This window comes from Lissotriton vulgaris, chromosome 2_1 (genome assembly GCF_964263255.1).
Source record: "Lissotriton vulgaris chromosome 2_1, aLisVul1.2, whole genome shotgun sequence".
NCBI classification, from domain to species: domain Eukaryota; kingdom Metazoa; phylum Chordata; class Amphibia; order Caudata; family Salamandridae; genus Lissotriton; species Lissotriton vulgaris.
This window is the reverse complement of record NC_141687.1, coordinates 64,502,644-64,521,531: the sequence shown is the minus strand read 5'-3', so window position 1 is coordinate 64,521,531 and position 18,888 is coordinate 64,502,644. Positions and strand designations below refer to the sequence as shown.

At 46.3% G+C, this 18,888-nt stretch overlaps 1 protein-coding gene across 1 annotated transcript in view; it reads left to right on the top strand.

The window, feature by feature from the left end:
• Positions 1-233: 233 nt before the first annotated feature.
• The window catches only part of ARPC2 (actin related protein 2/3 complex subunit 2), a 138,509-nt gene continuing 119,854 nt past the window's right edge, over positions 234-18,888 (top strand). Inside the window, exon 1 of the mRNA XM_086954477.1 lies at positions 234-509. Coding sequence (XP_086810603.1) covers positions 436-509 — 74 coding nt within the window. The 5' untranslated portion in view covers positions 234-435. The remainder of the gene's footprint in view (positions 510-18,888) is intronic.

The following is an 18,888-nucleotide window of genomic DNA, read 5'->3' as shown; positions in this document are numbered from 1 at the left end:
TGAAGGCCGTGGAGTCCTGAAGTAGAACCAGGAAAGAGACATTCTCCGGTACGGAACGTGTCAGGCGGAAGCAGACAGACAGAAAAGAGAGAATGCGGAAATAGAGCGCGGCGCATGCGCACACCGCTCTGACACCCGGAAGTCGAGTTCTTTCGCCGCGGTCTGCCAGCCGATTGCTCTGACAGCAGCAGGAAGTGGTGGCTGCGGAAGTTCTGCGCCTGCGCGCTGGCTGTGACAGCGAGAGCGGAAGCGGGCGGCTGCTGAGATAGGGTGGGGACCGGAGGCGGTGAAGTGACACCCCGAAAGGACAGAAGACCAGCGTGCCCCCACGTCCCCTTCCAGGCAGGACTCCTTTCACGCTCGGGGCATCTCCAAGCTTTCCCGCATTTTCCACACCGCATCTGGGATCCCCTGTAGCGCCCACACTGCCTCACCATGATCCTGCTGGAAGTGAACAACCGCATCATCGAGGAGACCCTCAGCCTGAAGCTGGAGAGCGCGCAGGCAGGGTGAGGACAAGACTGGGGGAGGGAGGTCTACCCTGAGGGACACACCTTGGACGGGAAGAGGGCGTGAGCACCTCTGGGAAAGAGGGCTGTTAAAGGGAGTAGTCATATGAGGCGCTCGAAGAGTGGCGATGGGGTGGTAGACTCAACACTTTTGAGACTGTGAAGCTTGGGGTTGCATGGGTTGTGAGGGTGTCCATCCACGGACGATGGGGTGTCGAGATGCATTATGATAATACTAAAGGTGAAGCAGTAGCCTCAACTGACTCATGGGTCTGTCAGTGGAGAGCAATGTTCAGTTTTATTTGAGAGGAGTAAAGAGAAGAGATGCTTTTGAAACAAGGTAGTGGTGGAAATCTTTCTGGTTGCATGGACTAAAGCGTGCGATGGTGCTGTACTGAAAACGGTTGTAGATCCCTGCTCCTTTGAGTGAAGGGGCGTGGTAGGAAGACAGGCAGGACACGTTTTGGGGCGGGGACAGGGCAACTCCTTGTGAAAAAGAGTATCATAACGCACATTAAATCCACAGGGACCTTGTAAATTGGCGATTTCAAACTTAAAATGGTCTCATGGAAGATAATTAGGCAATCTCTACTAGAGAACAAATATGTTGCAAAACAGTGTTTTAATAATATAAGATCAGTTTACAAGGATCCAATCATTTAAATGGTGATTTCTTAATAGAAATACATAACAAACACTGTAAACACTTCTGGCCAAAATCTACCCGCTCAGACCGTTTGGCCGCTCGATATTGGCGCGAGAACAGCAATGCATGGTTCCAGACAGCCTGCGATTTCATTTCTTGGCTCCTTGTGACCTCACCTTACACCATGGTGGGACATCATTCTTGATGCACCTGCATCCATCATTTAGTGGATATTGTACATAATTCATGTGGGTTTTACCTTTCTCTCTCTCGGGCTCACTGTACTTCAAGTCCTGATGATGATACCGGATTTGTTATGGGTCGAAACGCTGTCGACTTAAGTGCACAGACCTATTCAAATATGATTAATTGTGAAATACAGGCTGCACACAATTGACACCATTGAGTTGAGTAACTAACAATAAACATCTGTTGTTAAGCGCCAAGATACCCTTGGGTGAACTTGCGCTTTAAACACGTTATATCTTCGACCCCTCTTGCTCTGGGCCCGCCTGTGGAGGGTTCCGGAGCTAAAACCTTATGCCGATGGCCTAGCTGAGGTGATGCACTCCGACGGTTGGCACAGCATTAAATGGCTGAAGGACATTAAACATCTTTTAGGGGACCTAGGCTTGGACTCCTGCTGGCATAGCCACTCCGCCCCCCCGAAGGAGACCTTAAAAAAACTTTTTTGGGAGTGGGCCCGTGTGAAGCGCATCAGTAATCAGCAGCACTGCAAAACCACAGCAGCTTTTCTGCTGATAAAAGATGCCGTCGCCTACGAGCCGTACATGGACATAATAACAATCGCCATGGACCGGTCCTTGTACATCAAATTCCGGTTAGGAACCCTACCCTTGGCCGACCTCTGCTCCAGGTGGAATAAATCCCAGTCCTCATCACGCTATTGTGCTCTTTGTCCCGATAAACCAGAGACGGTGCCACACTTTCTTTTCGAATGCCCGGACTATGGTCGCCCCAGATCACGTTGGCTTGGACCTATCTGCAGAGAATTGGGTACCCGCCAGAACTCTGCCGCCCTTCGGATTCTTTTAACCAATACAGCCCCTCCTATTGTTTGTGCCGTTGCCAAGTTTTTAAAATGGGCTTGGTTGATTAGACTTAGAAGACTGTCCATATCAATTTAATCCTTTTTTTAACTAATTTATGCTGATCAAATGTGTTTTACTCTTTTATCTAATGTACACTCATACTTTTTTCGACATGCTGTTTTTATCTTTTGTACCGCTTTTATGATATATGCATATCGAAATAAAGCAATCATCCAACGTTATATTATACACCTATCACACCACCCTTATCACTTTCGCATCAGGCCCGTTTTACACCCTACTGTCACTTTATGTATGTACACGTTATTTTGTAACTTTTTGATAACTAAAACGTTGTAACTAATATTTTCTTTATTAGTGACTGAATAATTATCTTCTTAGGGACATTGTCTGTTTGAAATAGTACTTGTGAAATAGCACATACACAAGCGGTATCTTGAATTGGTTGGGGAAGGGTCGGCTCATTAATGGAACAGCACACAATAAGAACACGTGCATACATTGGAGCAGGCCTTTAAGAAGGGTCATACCTAGCAGTAATCAAATAAGGCTTTAAAATGGTTACTTACCAAGCTGTATATCCATGTCCTTTACCGGCAAAACACTGATCAGTTCAGTAATTATGGTTGTAAAAGCCAAGTATTGAAAGTAGTCCATAGAGCGATGCTGTCACTGTTTGTTTAATCTTGCGTTCCCTAAGGGCACAGGTTTTTGTGCGGTTATGTTTCTGTAGTTTCTTTATTTGCACCATGATTGTATAGCTCATGATGTAAGCTGCTTTAACTTTGGGTGTCTGTCTGATTTTTGGGTGTGAGTAAGTGTTTGTTAAGCGCCACCAGTTTGACTGTGCCTGTCAGTGTATCATAACGCTGATGTTCACATTACCTGCTTATCCAATCCATGACCTCTCAGCAGAGCAAAAAGAGTGATGGTAATATTTGTGCCACCTGCTATCCGACTCGATACAGGGGTAACTAGGCATTGCGCCGTGACTATTAGATTACCTACCTTTATGACTACATTACAAGCCGGAACTATAAAAGCATAACAACATTGCCCTGAGGAAGCCCCAGGCCTGCTGGCCGCTTAGGGGTGAAACACGTTTTGGCTGTTCACTCTGATGAGCCAATAAATACGTTCTGCACTAACGTATGTGATTTTATTGGAATTATTCCAAAGAAGAAACATTTAAATCTTCAAGCCCCAGCACAAACTTCTCAATTGTAATTACCATTCTGTGAAAAAGTGTAAAGGAGCTATACACACGTTAAAATATTGGCAGACCAAAGAAAATGCTTTGTTTTCAGGTGGGGCGAGTTAAAGGAAGAGTGTGTGTGAGAGAAGAGTGCATGGTGAAGAGAAGCTGCCACAAGGAAATAAATGTAGCTGGTCCGAGTGAAAAGAGATGGCGGGTGAGATGCAGAAGGTTAATTCCAGAAATAAATCGGTGCAGGAGTGATTGAGACACTCTGAAGATCACTACTCCTTCCACTTGCCTTAATGTTTAATTCATTCTCATACTTTTAGAATTTAAATATTTTCAATTCTAATTATTACCAACACTGTTATTTGTTTATCTGATACTGCTAACAAACATTGGCAAAGCCAGTAAGTCTTGCTTGTTTTATGTGTATGTCTTTGTTGTGTTATGTCTCGATGCAATAACAGTAATATCTCCGAAAGACACCCACATGTGTCAGTTGGCAACCGTTTTCAAGCACAGGATTATAGTTAAATTACGTAGGCCACCTTTCGTAGAAGGGAATCCTTGTTATGCTTCTTTTTCAATCCCCCTTTTAGTGCTCCTACCACTCCGTCCTTTTCACCCCAGTTAAAGCAGGGGATGGGAGGGGTGGGAATCTGAGCATTGAAGTTTGTCACTGTGAACACACATAAATAAGGGGTGGGTTAAATCTCTCTGGTGAGGGTGGAATGAGGGACACATGCATAATATCAATGTCAAGAGTTTTTCTTTGAGACCATAGCCATTGTAACAATGATATTGTCATTGGAAAGCCTTACACATACATGGCTTGTTGTGTTGAGATTTCTTCAGATTTTGGTGCCAGAATCTGTTTGTTGAACCTTATTTTGCCAGTTTGAAGGTGGGAGGATGTGACGTTGTTCCAATGAAATTAATGGGAGTCTGAAATTCGAATTTCCAGGGAGTTGGTATGGAAAGGTTTTAATGCTTGGAGTGGTATGTTTTCCTCTGCATGAAGTGGTGTAACCTCTAGTAGGGTACGATGGGTAATCCCTCTTAAATTTAGCATAACTAGAAGCAGGAATTGACGTTTTACCTCAGTAAAGGTGGTGGGCGAGCCTTTCCCAAAACAGAGTGTATTCTATGATAGGCCGGTTAAGGTCATAAATTGGATACGGGTCTTTCAAGGAGTGTTGATATGAGTAGATACCCTGAGGATGGGTTTGCTGGTGTGCCTTTGTCCAGGTTTGAGGGGTTTGAATTTTTGTCCCTTGAGATTAAGATAGGCATCTGTTTCATTTATTTATTTCTGTAGCACGTAGTCCTTGCCTAAAAATCTCAGAATAAAGCATGTCAGATCCATACGATACCCATGAACTGCTGGTTTCTTGCATTGTGCATTCCTTCCACTTCCCCCATTACTTACTGTTGGTTGGCTTTATTGCCACTGTTCATTTGCTTGCATCTCATTCGTCATCCTGTTTGCTTTTTCCTTCCTCTTGTGTCTGTCGTTCCCCTGGATCATGAACATATTACTTGTCATTCCAATGCGCGCTTGCCTTGCATTTTTTTTCTTTTTGTTTAAGCACTCTACAAGAGTGCATGTGTTGTTCATCTGTCCCCCTTGTGCACTTCTGTACCCTCTCCGCAGTGTTCTGTGATTACTTTGTCTCACTCATGTGCTTCTCCCTGCCAGCCTCAATAGTCCCCTTTCTTGTACATTTGCTGTTCTCCCACTCGTGCCCCTCATGTTGCTTCTGCCACAACCCAGGCCTCCCATGTAACTGCTCTCCTGACTTGCGCCCTCCAGGTTACTTCAGCTCTTTTTCGCTTCTATCCCACATGTGTCTTCTGAGTTGCTTCTGCCTTCCCCCACATGTTGCTACAACCTGGTGGTGCTGCCCACAACCGCTTAAATGTGTTCGGATTTTTTTAAGTTTTTTTTTAGTTGGATGCAACTGGATCTAAAAAGAAGTGGCAGCGTCATTTTTTAAGTGTGTGTGTGCGTATACCTACAAAATGGCGTGGCTAGGCACATCAAAGGCTTAAAAAAAATATATAGCCATGCTGATCCTGTACAGATTGGCTAAAAAAACATTTGCACCGCCACCCAGTCCCAAAAGTGAGACCTATTGGCTTTGTCGGTGCTTGTTTTTGTATTGAGTTACTTTACCAAATTAAATGGGCACCAGATCTCTTCTAACCCAGTGCGAATTAATTTGTTTTAGCTCGTTTTGTATCCGTGCACTTTTCTGTGAAACAGAAAAGCTGAGTGGGAGGGATTTCTGTTTCAGCGATAGAAATTAAACAGTTTTATATATTTGTCACTTGACTGAATGCCTTAATTTATATAAAAACAAATGATCTCTTGTCAGTTCCATGGCATACAGTTAAATCCACAACATAGATGAAGGTAGCCAGGATATTGTAACAGTCCGAACAAGTTAGGGCAATGTGAACAGGCGAAAAAACCCGTACAATATTCTATTAATAAACAAGAAATAATAGTGCTGGGTATTAACAACGTCCTCCAACAGGGGCGGTCCGAACTCTTATGCAAGAATGGGAGGACGCTGAGTCCTCACGGAATTACATTCCCCCTCTGAAGCTGCACATTTGCCAATCCGTGTACTGTCACAGGGGTGGGGAAGCCTTCCTTCTGCAACATCAATCAATTACCCTAGGAGGGACAAGACGTCGCTTTCTGACCTGGCTCCTGAGTGCCCATGGAGGCGCACACCTTTCTCTCACTGTCGGAGCCTTGAATGTTATAAAATTAAAACCGGTAAATTAAAAGGAGGTGGGCGAAAATCTCGCGTCTTCAACGCACGTTCACGCTTTTCTACACAAAATGTAATTATCGAAACAAAAGAAGCATTAGCTCGTACATTTAATGTGGTACAGTGTCAATGACGAGTGACGGGTGGCGCGTTCCTTTCTTCCACGCAGTGCACTCTGAGTCTTTTTAAAGATCCCCTACTCAGATTTTCCACTGGTTTTTGAGACTATTGTTAGTGTAATTGTGGCATACAATGCATATAAAGCTTACTAGAGTGTGTACTTTACAATTATTCTTATTCTTATTCTTGATTTGGTAGAGCGCAACAGCTACCCCGGCAAAGGGGTGTCCCGGCGCTAAGAACAGACAAACTAATCTGAGGTGGGGGGGAGGGGGAACTAGGCGGCGGGGAAGAGGTGAGTCTTGATTGCTTTACGGAAAGCAGGGAGGGAGTCAATAGTGCGAATGCTAAGGGGGAGATCGTTCCACAGTTTGGGGCCGAGGACCCCAAAGGAGCGGCCTCCAGTTCGGCAAAGTCGAAACCTAGGGATTGACAGGAGGAGTTGGTTGGCAGAGCGAAGAGCACGACCAGGGGCGTAGGGTTGGACAAGGCTTCGAAGCAGAGGGGGGCTTCCCAGTTTCACGATCTTAAAGATCATGACTAAGGCCTTGAATTGGATTCTGTGGTCCACGGGTAGCCAGTGGAGCTTGCGGATGGTGGCTCTGGCTGAGCACCTCCGTGGGAGGCCAACCAACGTTCTGGCTGCCGCATTTTGAATGCGTTGGAATCTGGCTGTTTCCGCTTTATTAGCTCCCAACAGGAGAACATTAGCGTAGTCCAGGCGTGATAGAATGGTGGCCTGGATAATGAGCTGGCGGGCCTTGGCATCGAAGAGCCCAAGTATGGGCCTGAGGTTCCTTAAAAGGCCTATGCAGGTGGCTGCCACCTTTTTTGTGTGGGATTGGAAACTAAGGTTGGCATCAACCCAGACTCCTAGATTTTTCACACAGCTTTTGGGGAGTGGGGTGTCGCCTAGGGATGACGGCCACCAGTGCTCGTTCCAAAGGCTGATGTTGCGGCCCAGGAGGAGCACCTCGGTTTTTCCGGCGTTGAGTTGGAGGTAATTGTCCGTCATCCAGCGGGCCACAGCAGACATACCCCCTTTGAAGTTGGATGCCACGGCGGACGGGCTTTCCGAGAGGGTGACAACCAACTGGGTGTCGTCCGCGTACGATACAAGCGTGAGCCCCCATTCTCTAGCCACGTCCGTGAGTGGCTGGACGTATAGGTTGAAGAGGGAGGGGCTCAGCGCTGAACCCTGGGGGACCCCCTGAGCGATGGGGTGAGGTTTAGAGAGGTAAGGAGGGGCTGACACCTTGAATGATCTATCCTTGAGAAAGGATCGGAACCATGCAAGTGCCAGACCAGTCACACCGGTAGTCTCCAGACGTTTTAGCAGGATGTTGTGGGATACCGTGTCAAAGGCTGCGCTGAGATCGAGGAGGATCAGCGCAGCACTATGACCGGCATCTAAAATCATCCGGAGACGCTCCGTGGTGGCTAGTAGGGCAGACTCCGTACTATGGCCTGCACGGAAGCCATTTTGGGAAGGGTCCAGGATTCCGTGATTGTCCAGGTGTTTCGACAGAGACTCATTTACATGGGTTTCGGCAATTTTGGACATCCATGGGAGAAGGGATATGGGCCGAAAGTTTTCTGGCTTGGTGGGGTCCAGGGTGGGTTTTTTAATTATCGGTGATACCCATGCTTGTTTCCAAGCGATGGGTACGAGTCCTGTGGCGAAGGAGAGGTTGAGGATGTTCAGCATGGGGGATGAAAAGAAGTCCATTGAAGACATGAAATGGGAAGGGCTCATGGGATCCGCTGGAGAGCCAGACTTCACTTTCTTGCCTAGTTTGGTCAGGTCTGCAGCGGTGATGGCAGGGATTAGGGACAGAGGTAAGATGTTAGGGGTCGTGGTCATGGGTACTTCCTTGGGAGGAGCAGTCTGCGGAAAGGTTGCATAAATTTTCTGAATTTTTTCGATGAAATAGGTTGCAAGCTGTTCACATTGCTCGTGGGAGGAAATTTTTGGGGGGGGCGTCCTAGGGCTTTGGAGCTCTTTCACTAGTTTAAAAATGATTTTGGATGGGTTCGCATTGGAATTAATTTTGTTGGAGTAAAAAGAAGCACGGGAGGATCTAATAGCTTTGTGATAGGTCTTGAGCTTGGATAGATACACCGCCTTGTCCTGGTTATCATATTGTTTCCTCCAGATGCGCTCAGCCTTTTTACACTCCTTGCGCATAGTCCTAAGGATGTCGTCGAACCATGGGTTGGAGGGTGTATTGCGTCCTTTCGACGGCCTGGCCGGGATGAGAGTGTCGAGGCCGTTGCTAATCCAGTTGGTGAACGAAGAGTAGATCGCATCTATATCCTGGTTAACTTCGTGTTGGAATTCACCAAGGGTTTTATGTAGGTCGGGTGGGGAAAGTTTGTGCCAAGGTCTTTTTAGACTCTGAAGGGATTCGGTTTTGCGTTGACGTTGGGGTGCCGGGACACTCATTTTAACTAGGTGGTGATCCGTCCATCCCATAGGGATGGGGGTTTCTGCTGCTGCCTCTTGTACGTTAGAAAAGATCGGATCTAGGGTGTGTCCAGCTATATGGGTAGAGGTGTGGACAAGGGAATTAAGTTGCAGAGCCGAGAGGTCGGCAAGAAGATTAGTGATGGTATTATCACCCGTCGCATCAAAGTGTAAATTCAGGTCACCTAGGATGTTGAAATTGGCGAACTTAGTGGTGAGCGTTGTCGCCGTTTCGAGAAGGGCGTTAATGAATTTTGTGGCCTGGCCTGGAGGGCGATAGATGTATAGGCCAGATAACATAAATTGGGGGGTCACACTAATTTTAAATTGGGCGCATTCACAATCTTGAAGAGGTTCCTTAACAAAGGAACAGGTCAGTTGTTTTTTATAGATAATGGCAATGCCGCCGCCGCGTGAATCACGATTGATGGTGACCAGATTAAACTCCTCTGGAAGTGATAGATTGGGGATGGTGGTCAAGCTATCTTGGAGCCATGTTTCACATAGAAATAAAACGTCGGGGTTTTCTTCCTGAAGAAGCGTGTTCACCTCCGGGTGGTGTTTAACGAGGGATCTGCAATTAAGTTGGAATATCCTTAGTGGCGGTATTGTAGTATTAGGGGGGTCACACCGTACCCTGGTGGGTGCGTTGGTGGAGAAGTGGCAGTGGGTGCATTGTAAATGCGTAAGACCTAGGATGCCAGTGGTGTTAAGGCATTTTTGGTAGGGGTTCAGACGTAGAAGTTCCTTACCGTCATAGCGTATGCGATGACAAGGACTGGGCGAGCCAGGGGGGGTGGCGAGAGGCGATGACTTGGCGAGGACGGGCGAAGACGGGCTTGCCTTAGGCGCGCCCGCTGCGCCCGTCCGCTGCGCGTCCGATGAATGCACATCCTTAAGGGAGGTAGAGAGGGAGGATGGGCGTGGCCTGCAAGTGGGCGTGGCCTCTGTTCCTCGCCGGTAATGGCGGCAGAATTGACTTTTCTGGCGGCCTCGTTGCAGCGAAAGGTTCGCTGTTTCAGCGTGCTACTAACCCAGGAGGAGATGCCTGAAGGGTGAGTGCGCAGGTTTAAAATACAGTTTTTTTATCAAGCAGTGACACAAGAAATAAGTTTTAAAAAGTGCGTTTGTTGTCTCCCGGCTTCCGCCTCAGGAGTAGCTTTGTTCTGACTGGGTCGCGCTGTCGGCAGCGTTTATATACTCGGGCGGGTGGGCGTGGCCTGCAAGTGGGCGTGGCCTCTGTTCCTCGCCGGTAATGGCGGCAGAATTGACTTTTCTGGCGGCCTCGTTGCAGCGAAAGGTTCGCTGTTTCAGCGTGCTACTAACCCAGGAGGAGATGCCTGAAGGGTGAGTGCGCAGGTTTAAAATACAGTTTTTTTTATCAAGCAGTGACACAAGAAATAAGTTTTAAAAAGTGCGTTTGTTGTCTCCCGGCTTCCGCCTCAGGAGTAGCTTTGTTCTGACTGGGTCGCGCTGTCGGCAGCGTTTATATACTCGGGCGGGTGGGCGTGGCCTGCAAGTGGGCGTGGCCTCTGTACCTCGCCGGTAATGGCGGCAGAATTGACTTTTCTGGCGGCCTCGTTGCAGCGAAAGGTTCGCTGTTTCAGCGTGCTACTAACCAAGGAGGAGATGCCTGAAGGGTGAGTGCGCAGGTTTAAAATACCGTTTTTTTATCAAGCAGTGACACAAGAAATAAGTTTTAAAAAGTGCGTTTGTTGTCTCCCGGCTTCCGCCTCAGGAGTAGCTTTGTTCTGACTGGGTCGCGCTGTCGGCAGCGTTTATATACTCGGGCGGGTGGGCGTGGCCTGCAAGTGGGCGTGGCCTCTGTTCCTCGCCGGTAATGGCGGCAGAATTGACTTTTCTGGCGGCCTCGTTGCAGCGAAAGGTTCGCTGTTTCAGCGTGCTACTAACCCAGGAGGAGATGCCTGAAGGGTGAGTGCGCAGGTTTAAAATACAGTTTTTTTATCAAGCAGTGACACAAGAAATAAGTTTTAAAAAGTGCGTTTGTTGTCTCCCGGCTTCCGCCTCAGGAGTAGCTTTGTTAGAAGCAGTCTACAGTTCATACGCCAGGTTATCTATCTATCATATAACTGGACATTACGTTCTATGTATCTCGGGTGTTGGGATGTGGTTACTAACTGCAGCATTTTGAAAGTTTTAAGCTCTCCCCTGTGTAATGTGTGTTTTTTGTCCGCCATTGTAAAGTCACAGCTGGATTTTGCTCAACATGCATCAGAGTACACGCATTCCCTCTGATACCGGTTTGTTTGCTAAATGAATAATGCCTGCAGCTTTCTTGCTCCATCCCCCATCAGAGAGGAAGTAGGCCTACTTCTGCTTTTTTTTTTAACACGTGTGGCTCAAGCTACGACTTGCTGAGGAACTCGACAGGAATGTGAACCTGCAGATGTGCAATACGATGCGTTCCTGTGGTGAATACGCTGGGGTTGTTCTCCGCCTTTACTCTTGTACTTTGAGATGAGCGGCTTACTGTCAAGCATTCATTATTTTTCAATCTGTACACTGAACTCTTTTCTGAATTTAGGAAGCGCATCTCTGAATGAGTTATTTTGGAATGTACATGACATCTCTTTAAGTTCTAGAGTAATCATTAGACACGTTTAGACTGACCTATGTAGTTGGCTTTTCTCTTTGCCGATCCAAGGGTAGAATTGAGAGCCATGGGCCTTTGGATCAATCATGCACTTCTCAGATATGACCCTATAACAAATGTACTCAAGGGGCTTAGATCACTGCACGATCAAAGCATCAGTCTTTTGAATTATCGCATGTTTTTCACAATAGCATAAACAAAAGGGCAAACACAACACATAATTAGTATGTTCTCATGGGATATTATACATCTGAAAGTGCAGGATGACACATAATAACTCTCTTCAGAACGCCATGAAATCTGTGATGTAATTTATATGGAGACTTCTGAACTCGAGGAAAGGGCCAATTTATATGGCAATGCCAAAATGTATATGCTTTATTGCTTTCCGGTTTGAAAACAGACTCAATTAATAAAACTAAGATTGCATTCATACTTGTTAAAATGATATTGCCAATTTGAAACATGCAGAGGTTGCCACGCTAGTCACCTAGATGACTACTAACTAGTTATTCCTCATTTATAGCAGCACAAAAATTAGATATAGTGCAAATGCCTTGAGACAATCATTTTAAAAGAGCAGATGGATGATAAATTGGTCCTCATTACCAACCAAGCAGTAACCTAATAAAGTGCTGGTGCAATATAAGAACAACCACAAGTGACTCCGTGTGATCGTCAGGGTTGAACTCTCGAATTTTCATCAGTCAAGGATCTGTTGGTTCTATTGTTGTTGAATGCAGTTTAATGTGGCTGGTTGATTTTAACAAAAGATTTTAGAAGAATAAAATACATTATATCTAGTATTTCCTCAATGGTGGCAGCACAAAATTAAGTAAGAGTACGAATGCCAAACTATGTCCCATCTGTTTGGCTTGAACCAGAATAGCAGCATATTGCTCCTTGTTTGCAACATGTTGGTGCGATGTTAAAAAACCTGACCACTTTAGGAGAATTTTACCTACTATTTCGCCCTCTCTTGGCCAAGTGATTAATAAATCACTCAGTCGAGCGATCGTCCCTACAGCATGGAAACAGGCCAGAGTATTGCCATTGCTCAAAAAACCTTCTCTGGATGCCAAAAAAACAGAGAATTTCAGGCCAAGCGATTCGGTGTCCCATGCCGTCTTGCTGCGTCAGTTGAAAGAGGCAGGCATCTGTGGCCTTGCTTTGAAGTGGCTTGCGTCATTTCTTTCAGATAGGTCTTACCAGGTGACTGCTCCCCCCCCCTTTTTTTTTATCAACCTTTCCCATCAAGCACGGAGTACCACAGGGTTAATCTTTGAGTCCTCTGCTCTTTAATTTGTATGTACAGCCTTTGGCTGTTTTTGCCAAGAGCAGAGGGCTGAGGGTGGTCTCCTATGCCGATGACACACAGCTGGTGGTGGCACTTTCTGGTAACTCTAGGGACAACGCCGCTAAGTTCCAGGGTGATCTTGCGGCAATTGCCGGCTGGATGACAGCCAATTGCCTCCAGCTGAATGCTAGTAATTTGGAGGTGTTGCTGGTGGGAAAGGACTGGAATGAGCACTGGTGGCCCAGGAATCTAAGTACCCCTCCCCTCCTAAACAGGTGGGAAAGAACTTGGAGGTCTAGATGGACTCTTCGCTTAGTCTCCAGACTCGAACAAAGAAGGTAGTGGGTACCTGTTTCGGTCTCCTTCGTGGGCTGAGACCTATCCTGGGCTTCTTTGATGCTCCGACCAGACAGCTCATTATTCAGGCACTGATTATCTCTACGATTCAGAAAAGGGGGTGGTGATGAACAGAGTGTCTGAATTAAGCAGACCACTCTTACCCAGTCCAAAGATCAGGGCTTGATCCATCACCGTTATTTATCTCACTGCACCATCCCAGCTCAGAACCTGGCTATATACAAATCAGTCTGTCCCTGGCCCAGTGCATCATGGGAACAGGGCAGACTAAACTACCAAGCCAATTCTTCACCAGAAAGGAGGCAAGCTACCGGGGACCGGTTTCTGGCATTTCAGCCGTCTTCGGCCCGGCTTGCTTGAATCCTGATTGTGCAGTGAGAAAGGGACTCATGTCTGAGTATACCTTGCCACACCTATAGTGGCCAAAAACGATTCAGAAAAGGGGGTGGTGATGAACAGAGTGTCTGAATTAAGCAGACCACTCTTACCCAGTCCAAAGATCAGGGCTTGATCCATCACAGTTATTTAGAATTATATACACCAAGCACAGGGGTTTGAGGCTATAGGATATTGCACCTATCCACTAGTGCCACAGTAATATTCTTAATTTTTAGGTGCTATGGACAGGAGATCCAGACCCCTAGGTCTCCCTGAGACTAAAAAGTCTCAAACATACAAAATTCAACACAATGTCCAGCACTCTACGAAAGTGTATAGGATCTATTTCTATACAATATAATAAACAAGAAAAAACAATGTTCTTTATGAAATCTACACCATATAGTCACAGCATTATATTCATGCAATCCAGGTGAATCAAGAGTCTTCAGTGGTAGAGTAATGAATTCTTTATTCAGATCAAAAAGTGCATGGATTCTATCCTCGTAAAAACAATGTTGTAGCCGGTGCCTACGCGTTTCGTCCAAACGGACTTCTTCAGGGCAGGTAATTCACTGTCTTTATTCAATCTGCCGTATCATCTAGGTAGTTATCTGCGAGTTGTTTTCTCAGCAGGCTTACACAAGCATTGTGTTAGGTGTCTTATAAAAAAGTATTATCTTTTGGTTGGGAATCCCTTGTCTTTAAGAAGCGTCTCGTGATGTCTTGGGTAAAGATCACAGCTGAGCCGGGTTATAGTAGGTCCAACTCATTGGTAGAGAGTGAGGATCCCAAAATCCATGGCATCGTAACCGCATCCGCTTGCCTTCACCAGAAAGGAGGCTTGGTAGTTTGGTCTGCCCTGTTCCCATGATGCACTGGGCCAGGGTCAGACTAATTTGCATATAGCCAAGTTCTGAGCTGGGATGGTGCAGTGAGCTAAAAAACGGTGATGGATCAAGCCCTGATCTTTGGACTGGGTAAGAGTGGTCTGCTTAATTCAGACACTCTGTTCATCACCACCCCCTTTTGTAAATCATTTTTGTCCACCATAAGCGTGGAAGGGTATTCTCAGATGTGAGACCCTTGCTCATTGCACCATCAGGATTCAAGCAAGCCGGGCCGAAGACGGCTGAAATGCCAGAAACCGGTCCCCGGTAGCTTGTTTCCTTCCCAGTATAAGAAGTGGCTTGGTAGTTTGGTCTGCCCTGTTCCCATGATGCACTGGGCCAGGGTCAGACTAATTTGCATATAGCCAAGTTCTGAGCTGGGATGGTGCAGTGAGCTAAAAAACGGTGATGGATCAAGCCCTGATCTTTGGACTGGGTAAGAGTGGTCTGCTTAATTCAGACACTCTGTTCATCACCACCCCCTTTTGTAAATCATTTTTGTCCACCATAAGCGTGGAAGGGTATTCTCAGATGTGAGACCCTTGCTCATTGCACCATCAGGATTCAAGCAAGCCGGGCCGAAGACGGCTGAAATGCCAGAAACCGGTCCCCGGTAGCTTGTTTCCTTCCCAGTATAAGAAGTGGCTTGGTAGTTTGGTCTGCCCTGTTCCCATGATGCACTTGGCCAGGGTCAGACTAATTTGCATATAGCCACGTTCTGAGCTGGGATGGTGCAGTGAGCTAAAAAACGGTGATGGATCAAGCTCTGATCTTTGGACTGGGTAAGAGTGGTCTGTTTAATTCAGACACTCTGTTCATCACCACCCCCTTTTGTAAATCACTGATTATCTCTAGGCTTGATTATGTGAACTCTCTGTACCTAGGGTTAACAAGGCAGAAGTACTAAGGTTACAGAGAGTTCAGAATGCCAGAGTCGGAGCTCTCTTGGGCTTGCGTAGAGTCTGCTCAGTGTCTGGCAGTCTCCGCCGCATTCACTGGCTGCCCGTGGCTCAAAGGATTGAAGGATTGAGTTTAAAGCACTCTGTATAGCTCTTAACATTCTGAGGCTTGGATCCCCTAGCTCCCTGACAGATTTGCTTTCTTTCTATGGCCCCCCCCCCGCCAGCTTTGCTCTATGGGCCAACATTTGTTGCGGGTCCCTCGCGTCACGAAAGTTTGTGCTGGAGGTCGTTCTTTCTGCTATAGAGCGGCTGTTCTCTGCCCCATCATATTCGTGGCCATGACAATCTCACTCAGTTTAGGAGAGCTATTAAAACCTTTCTCTTTCCTACTGTGTAGACAGTCTTCCGTATCTTTGCTGCTGCTTTGCTTCTAGCGCCGGGACGCCCCATGGCTGGGGCAGCTGTTGCGCTCTATAAATGCTTTAAATACAAAACAGCCATTGCTGGCAGCATAGTGGTCATCAAAACAAGCACACACAGGTTTGCATCAATCACTCAAGGGATTGTTTTAGTTGAACACAACTTGATTTCACAGATAGTTCAGAGGAGTGTACGAGACCTAGCTGATGGGCCCCTAGCCGGCTGAGCATGTTGGATGCAGTGCAGTGGTGAAATAGTTTCAGTAAAATCTTAAAAAGGCTATATTGTCAGGAGGCGATGATAGCCTGCTGACATGGGGGAACTCCAAGATTGTTCCACACTCTTCGTAGTCTGGCCCTCAGTTTGCTCAGCTGTGCTGGGCTGAGGTATATGAAATTTTCGAATGATTCTTTGCAGCCACAACAGCCCCTGCAGGTTGTATTCGCACCTTTGTGATGCCAGCTTGATAGATGTTTTAAAAATGGCCACTTGCCTACCCTGAGGCCCATGAATCTTACTTTCCAATGGACGGCAAATGTGCATGAAATATATGGTGTTAGGGTGGCTGGCTGATACCTGCTAAGAACTGCCCAGGCATGCCTGCGTTTGGCGAGTAGTGCCCTGTCCAAATGAAATAACCAAAGGCGAACGTACTTTCTTATTCTCATTTTGACGTGTTGTTGAATGAGGTTGCTGACCCAGAGATATTTCGCATTATTGAGTTACTACTTCCCACGATGTGATTAGGGACAATCTACTTCCCTTCCATTATACAATTGGAATGTAATTTCCACCTTTCATGTTGTAATAAGAAGTAACTCATCAATAATAATACAATATTATTCCAATGCACTTTATTGGCATGACTTATCAGACAGTAGTTGCCAGAATAAACATGGGACATCCATTAAATACTAGAGCCTGTCCAGAAGTGGTGTTTCTTTAGTTTCCAGGCAGTTTTGAAGTTCATGTACCATTCGCAGTGAATCCTCTGATGGCCTGCATTGACCAGAACAGCTTTGCAGATCCTGATGAATCTGAGAAGATGAGCCGCAATTTTTGGTCCTGCAGTTTCATGAGCTAAAATGTACTTTTCCTCGCAGGAAAGTAAGCGTTTTGATTGTCTTTGTGATTAGGGCATTGAATGAAGGAGACACTCTGAGCATCATTTAGAGTTTAGTGGAGTGGTAGAATCTACGTACGTAGTTCAATGTCCCCCACGTGCAGGGAGAAAACCCCTTGTACATCAGTCTTGATTTCTGTTGTTCAATAACAAACTCTTGCTGTGGGAGTTTATTGTTAAAAGTATTCTTTGCAAATCAAGCACATCAAACATAGTGCTGTCAGCAAAAGTCCACTGCCTTCAATAGAGGCTCTGCTTCTCTGTGTATGGTGGGCAGTCCCTGCTGGGAAGGCAGGTGCAAGAGCCTTTGCCGAGCTGAGGGCCTGTAAATGTCCGCCTCTGTCTTTTTATCTCAGTTCAGGTCATTTGCCAGTTCTTTCCTCTTCCCACGTCTGAGCCTAAAAGATTTTTTCCATGAGTAGGCTTTACTCAAGTTCAAAAGAGCCAGGAGTACTGCGGAGTAAATCACACCTCCTCACAGTTTGTGAATGGTGCCCCGGGTGTGCGGTACATTTTTGCCGGCCACTCTCTCGGTGCAGCCAGGGCTGCCACAGTCCCCGGTCTCTATGACTTGGAGTGGTATCCAGCCTGTGGGATGAAAGTGCTGATTCGTCTTACTTGTGTTCGCCCTACATGTGCAAAGACTGCTTAATTTGGGGTTGTGGGAGCCTGCAAGCTCTACACAGCAAATGCAATAACAAACAATATAGTGTGTTTGTGGAATGGGAGGTGTTGTGGATCCAGTGCAATCCTATAGTATTTTATACCGAGTTATTACTATTATCGTTGCAATTCTGCACCCATATTTGTGTTTAGGTTCAGCCTAGGCAGCACATGCGCTGTTCTGCGAGACATGCTGTATTGCGGTAGGGACTTGAAGCTCCGCCCTCTCACCGCCCACATATTTCATTGGCTTGTGTCATTGTCCAATGTAAACTGTGGCCGTTCATCGGTCAAAAGGCTTAGTAGTGCCTCCTTAGTGCCGCCTGTCTCATTTTGTAACCTCCCATGGTGACAACCCCTATTACGAGTGTTGTTGCTCAGTAGGCTTTAATTTCTGCTTCTGAACACTATTTTCTCAAATAGCTTTGTCCTGCGTGCTGGTGCAGGCAGGACCCACTCTCTCCTAACACTTTTAAAGCATGCATTTGCAATGCAATATGTCTCGCATTTGAGAGAGTTTAAGCTAGTGGCACTGTAAATGACAATGCCTTTTAATTATCTTTCAAACTATCATAAATGCCAGACCTATTGCATTGCAAATGCTTGTTTTATTGAGTTTTTAACCATACTCTTTCCTACAAACAGTGGCCAGCTAGGAACAACAAGTATAAGAGGACAGATGAAAGTTGGGAAGGGGGAGGATCGAAAGGAGACAGTGGGAGGGAGAAGGACAGAAAGTAATGGAACCAATAGGATGCATATGTGCAGTTCCTTTAGTAGCCATGTTTAGACACCATATCTGCTCACTGAAGAGCCAAGCTGACCCAGGGTCATCCACAGTTAGATGGAGTACTTCTAGATACACTGGGCAAGAAAGCTCCAGAAAGGTATGAGATAGAAATTTCAGACACGGCCCCCAAGTCTTTTCAAAGGGAAGGATATTATGTTCCACAATAGAGGTCAACTACTCCATACTGAGTATATCCAAGAGCTTTTGCAGTGGCGCCAGCAGCAATTGTCATATCCTCTCCTCCACCGTGCCACACGTGCGGGTGTGAAATACCAATAGTGAGTAAGCTTGTGAAGAGATTCTCTGCCTGACGCACAGCATGCAAACGTTCAGGTTCGCTGCAGAATGACCAACCGTTCTTTATCGGAAATGTTTAATTCACACTCAGTCTCCCATCTTGTTCGTGCAGGGGAGGTCAAGGCTTGAAGCTCTGTGTAGACATGTCTAAATATCTGAGAGGAAGTGCTTCTCATCCCACCAGGAAAGGAGCCATCGTTTGAAGGGAGTAAGTGGCTTGCTCGCATGCGAACGCACCTCCGGGAGTATTGCCCAATGGCGACGTGCAATATAGTGCGACTACTCTGTATTGTTGGGCAATCCAAAATCTCTTTGCAGCTGTGGGAACTTTAAGAGGCTTTGAACGTTGAATAGGTCC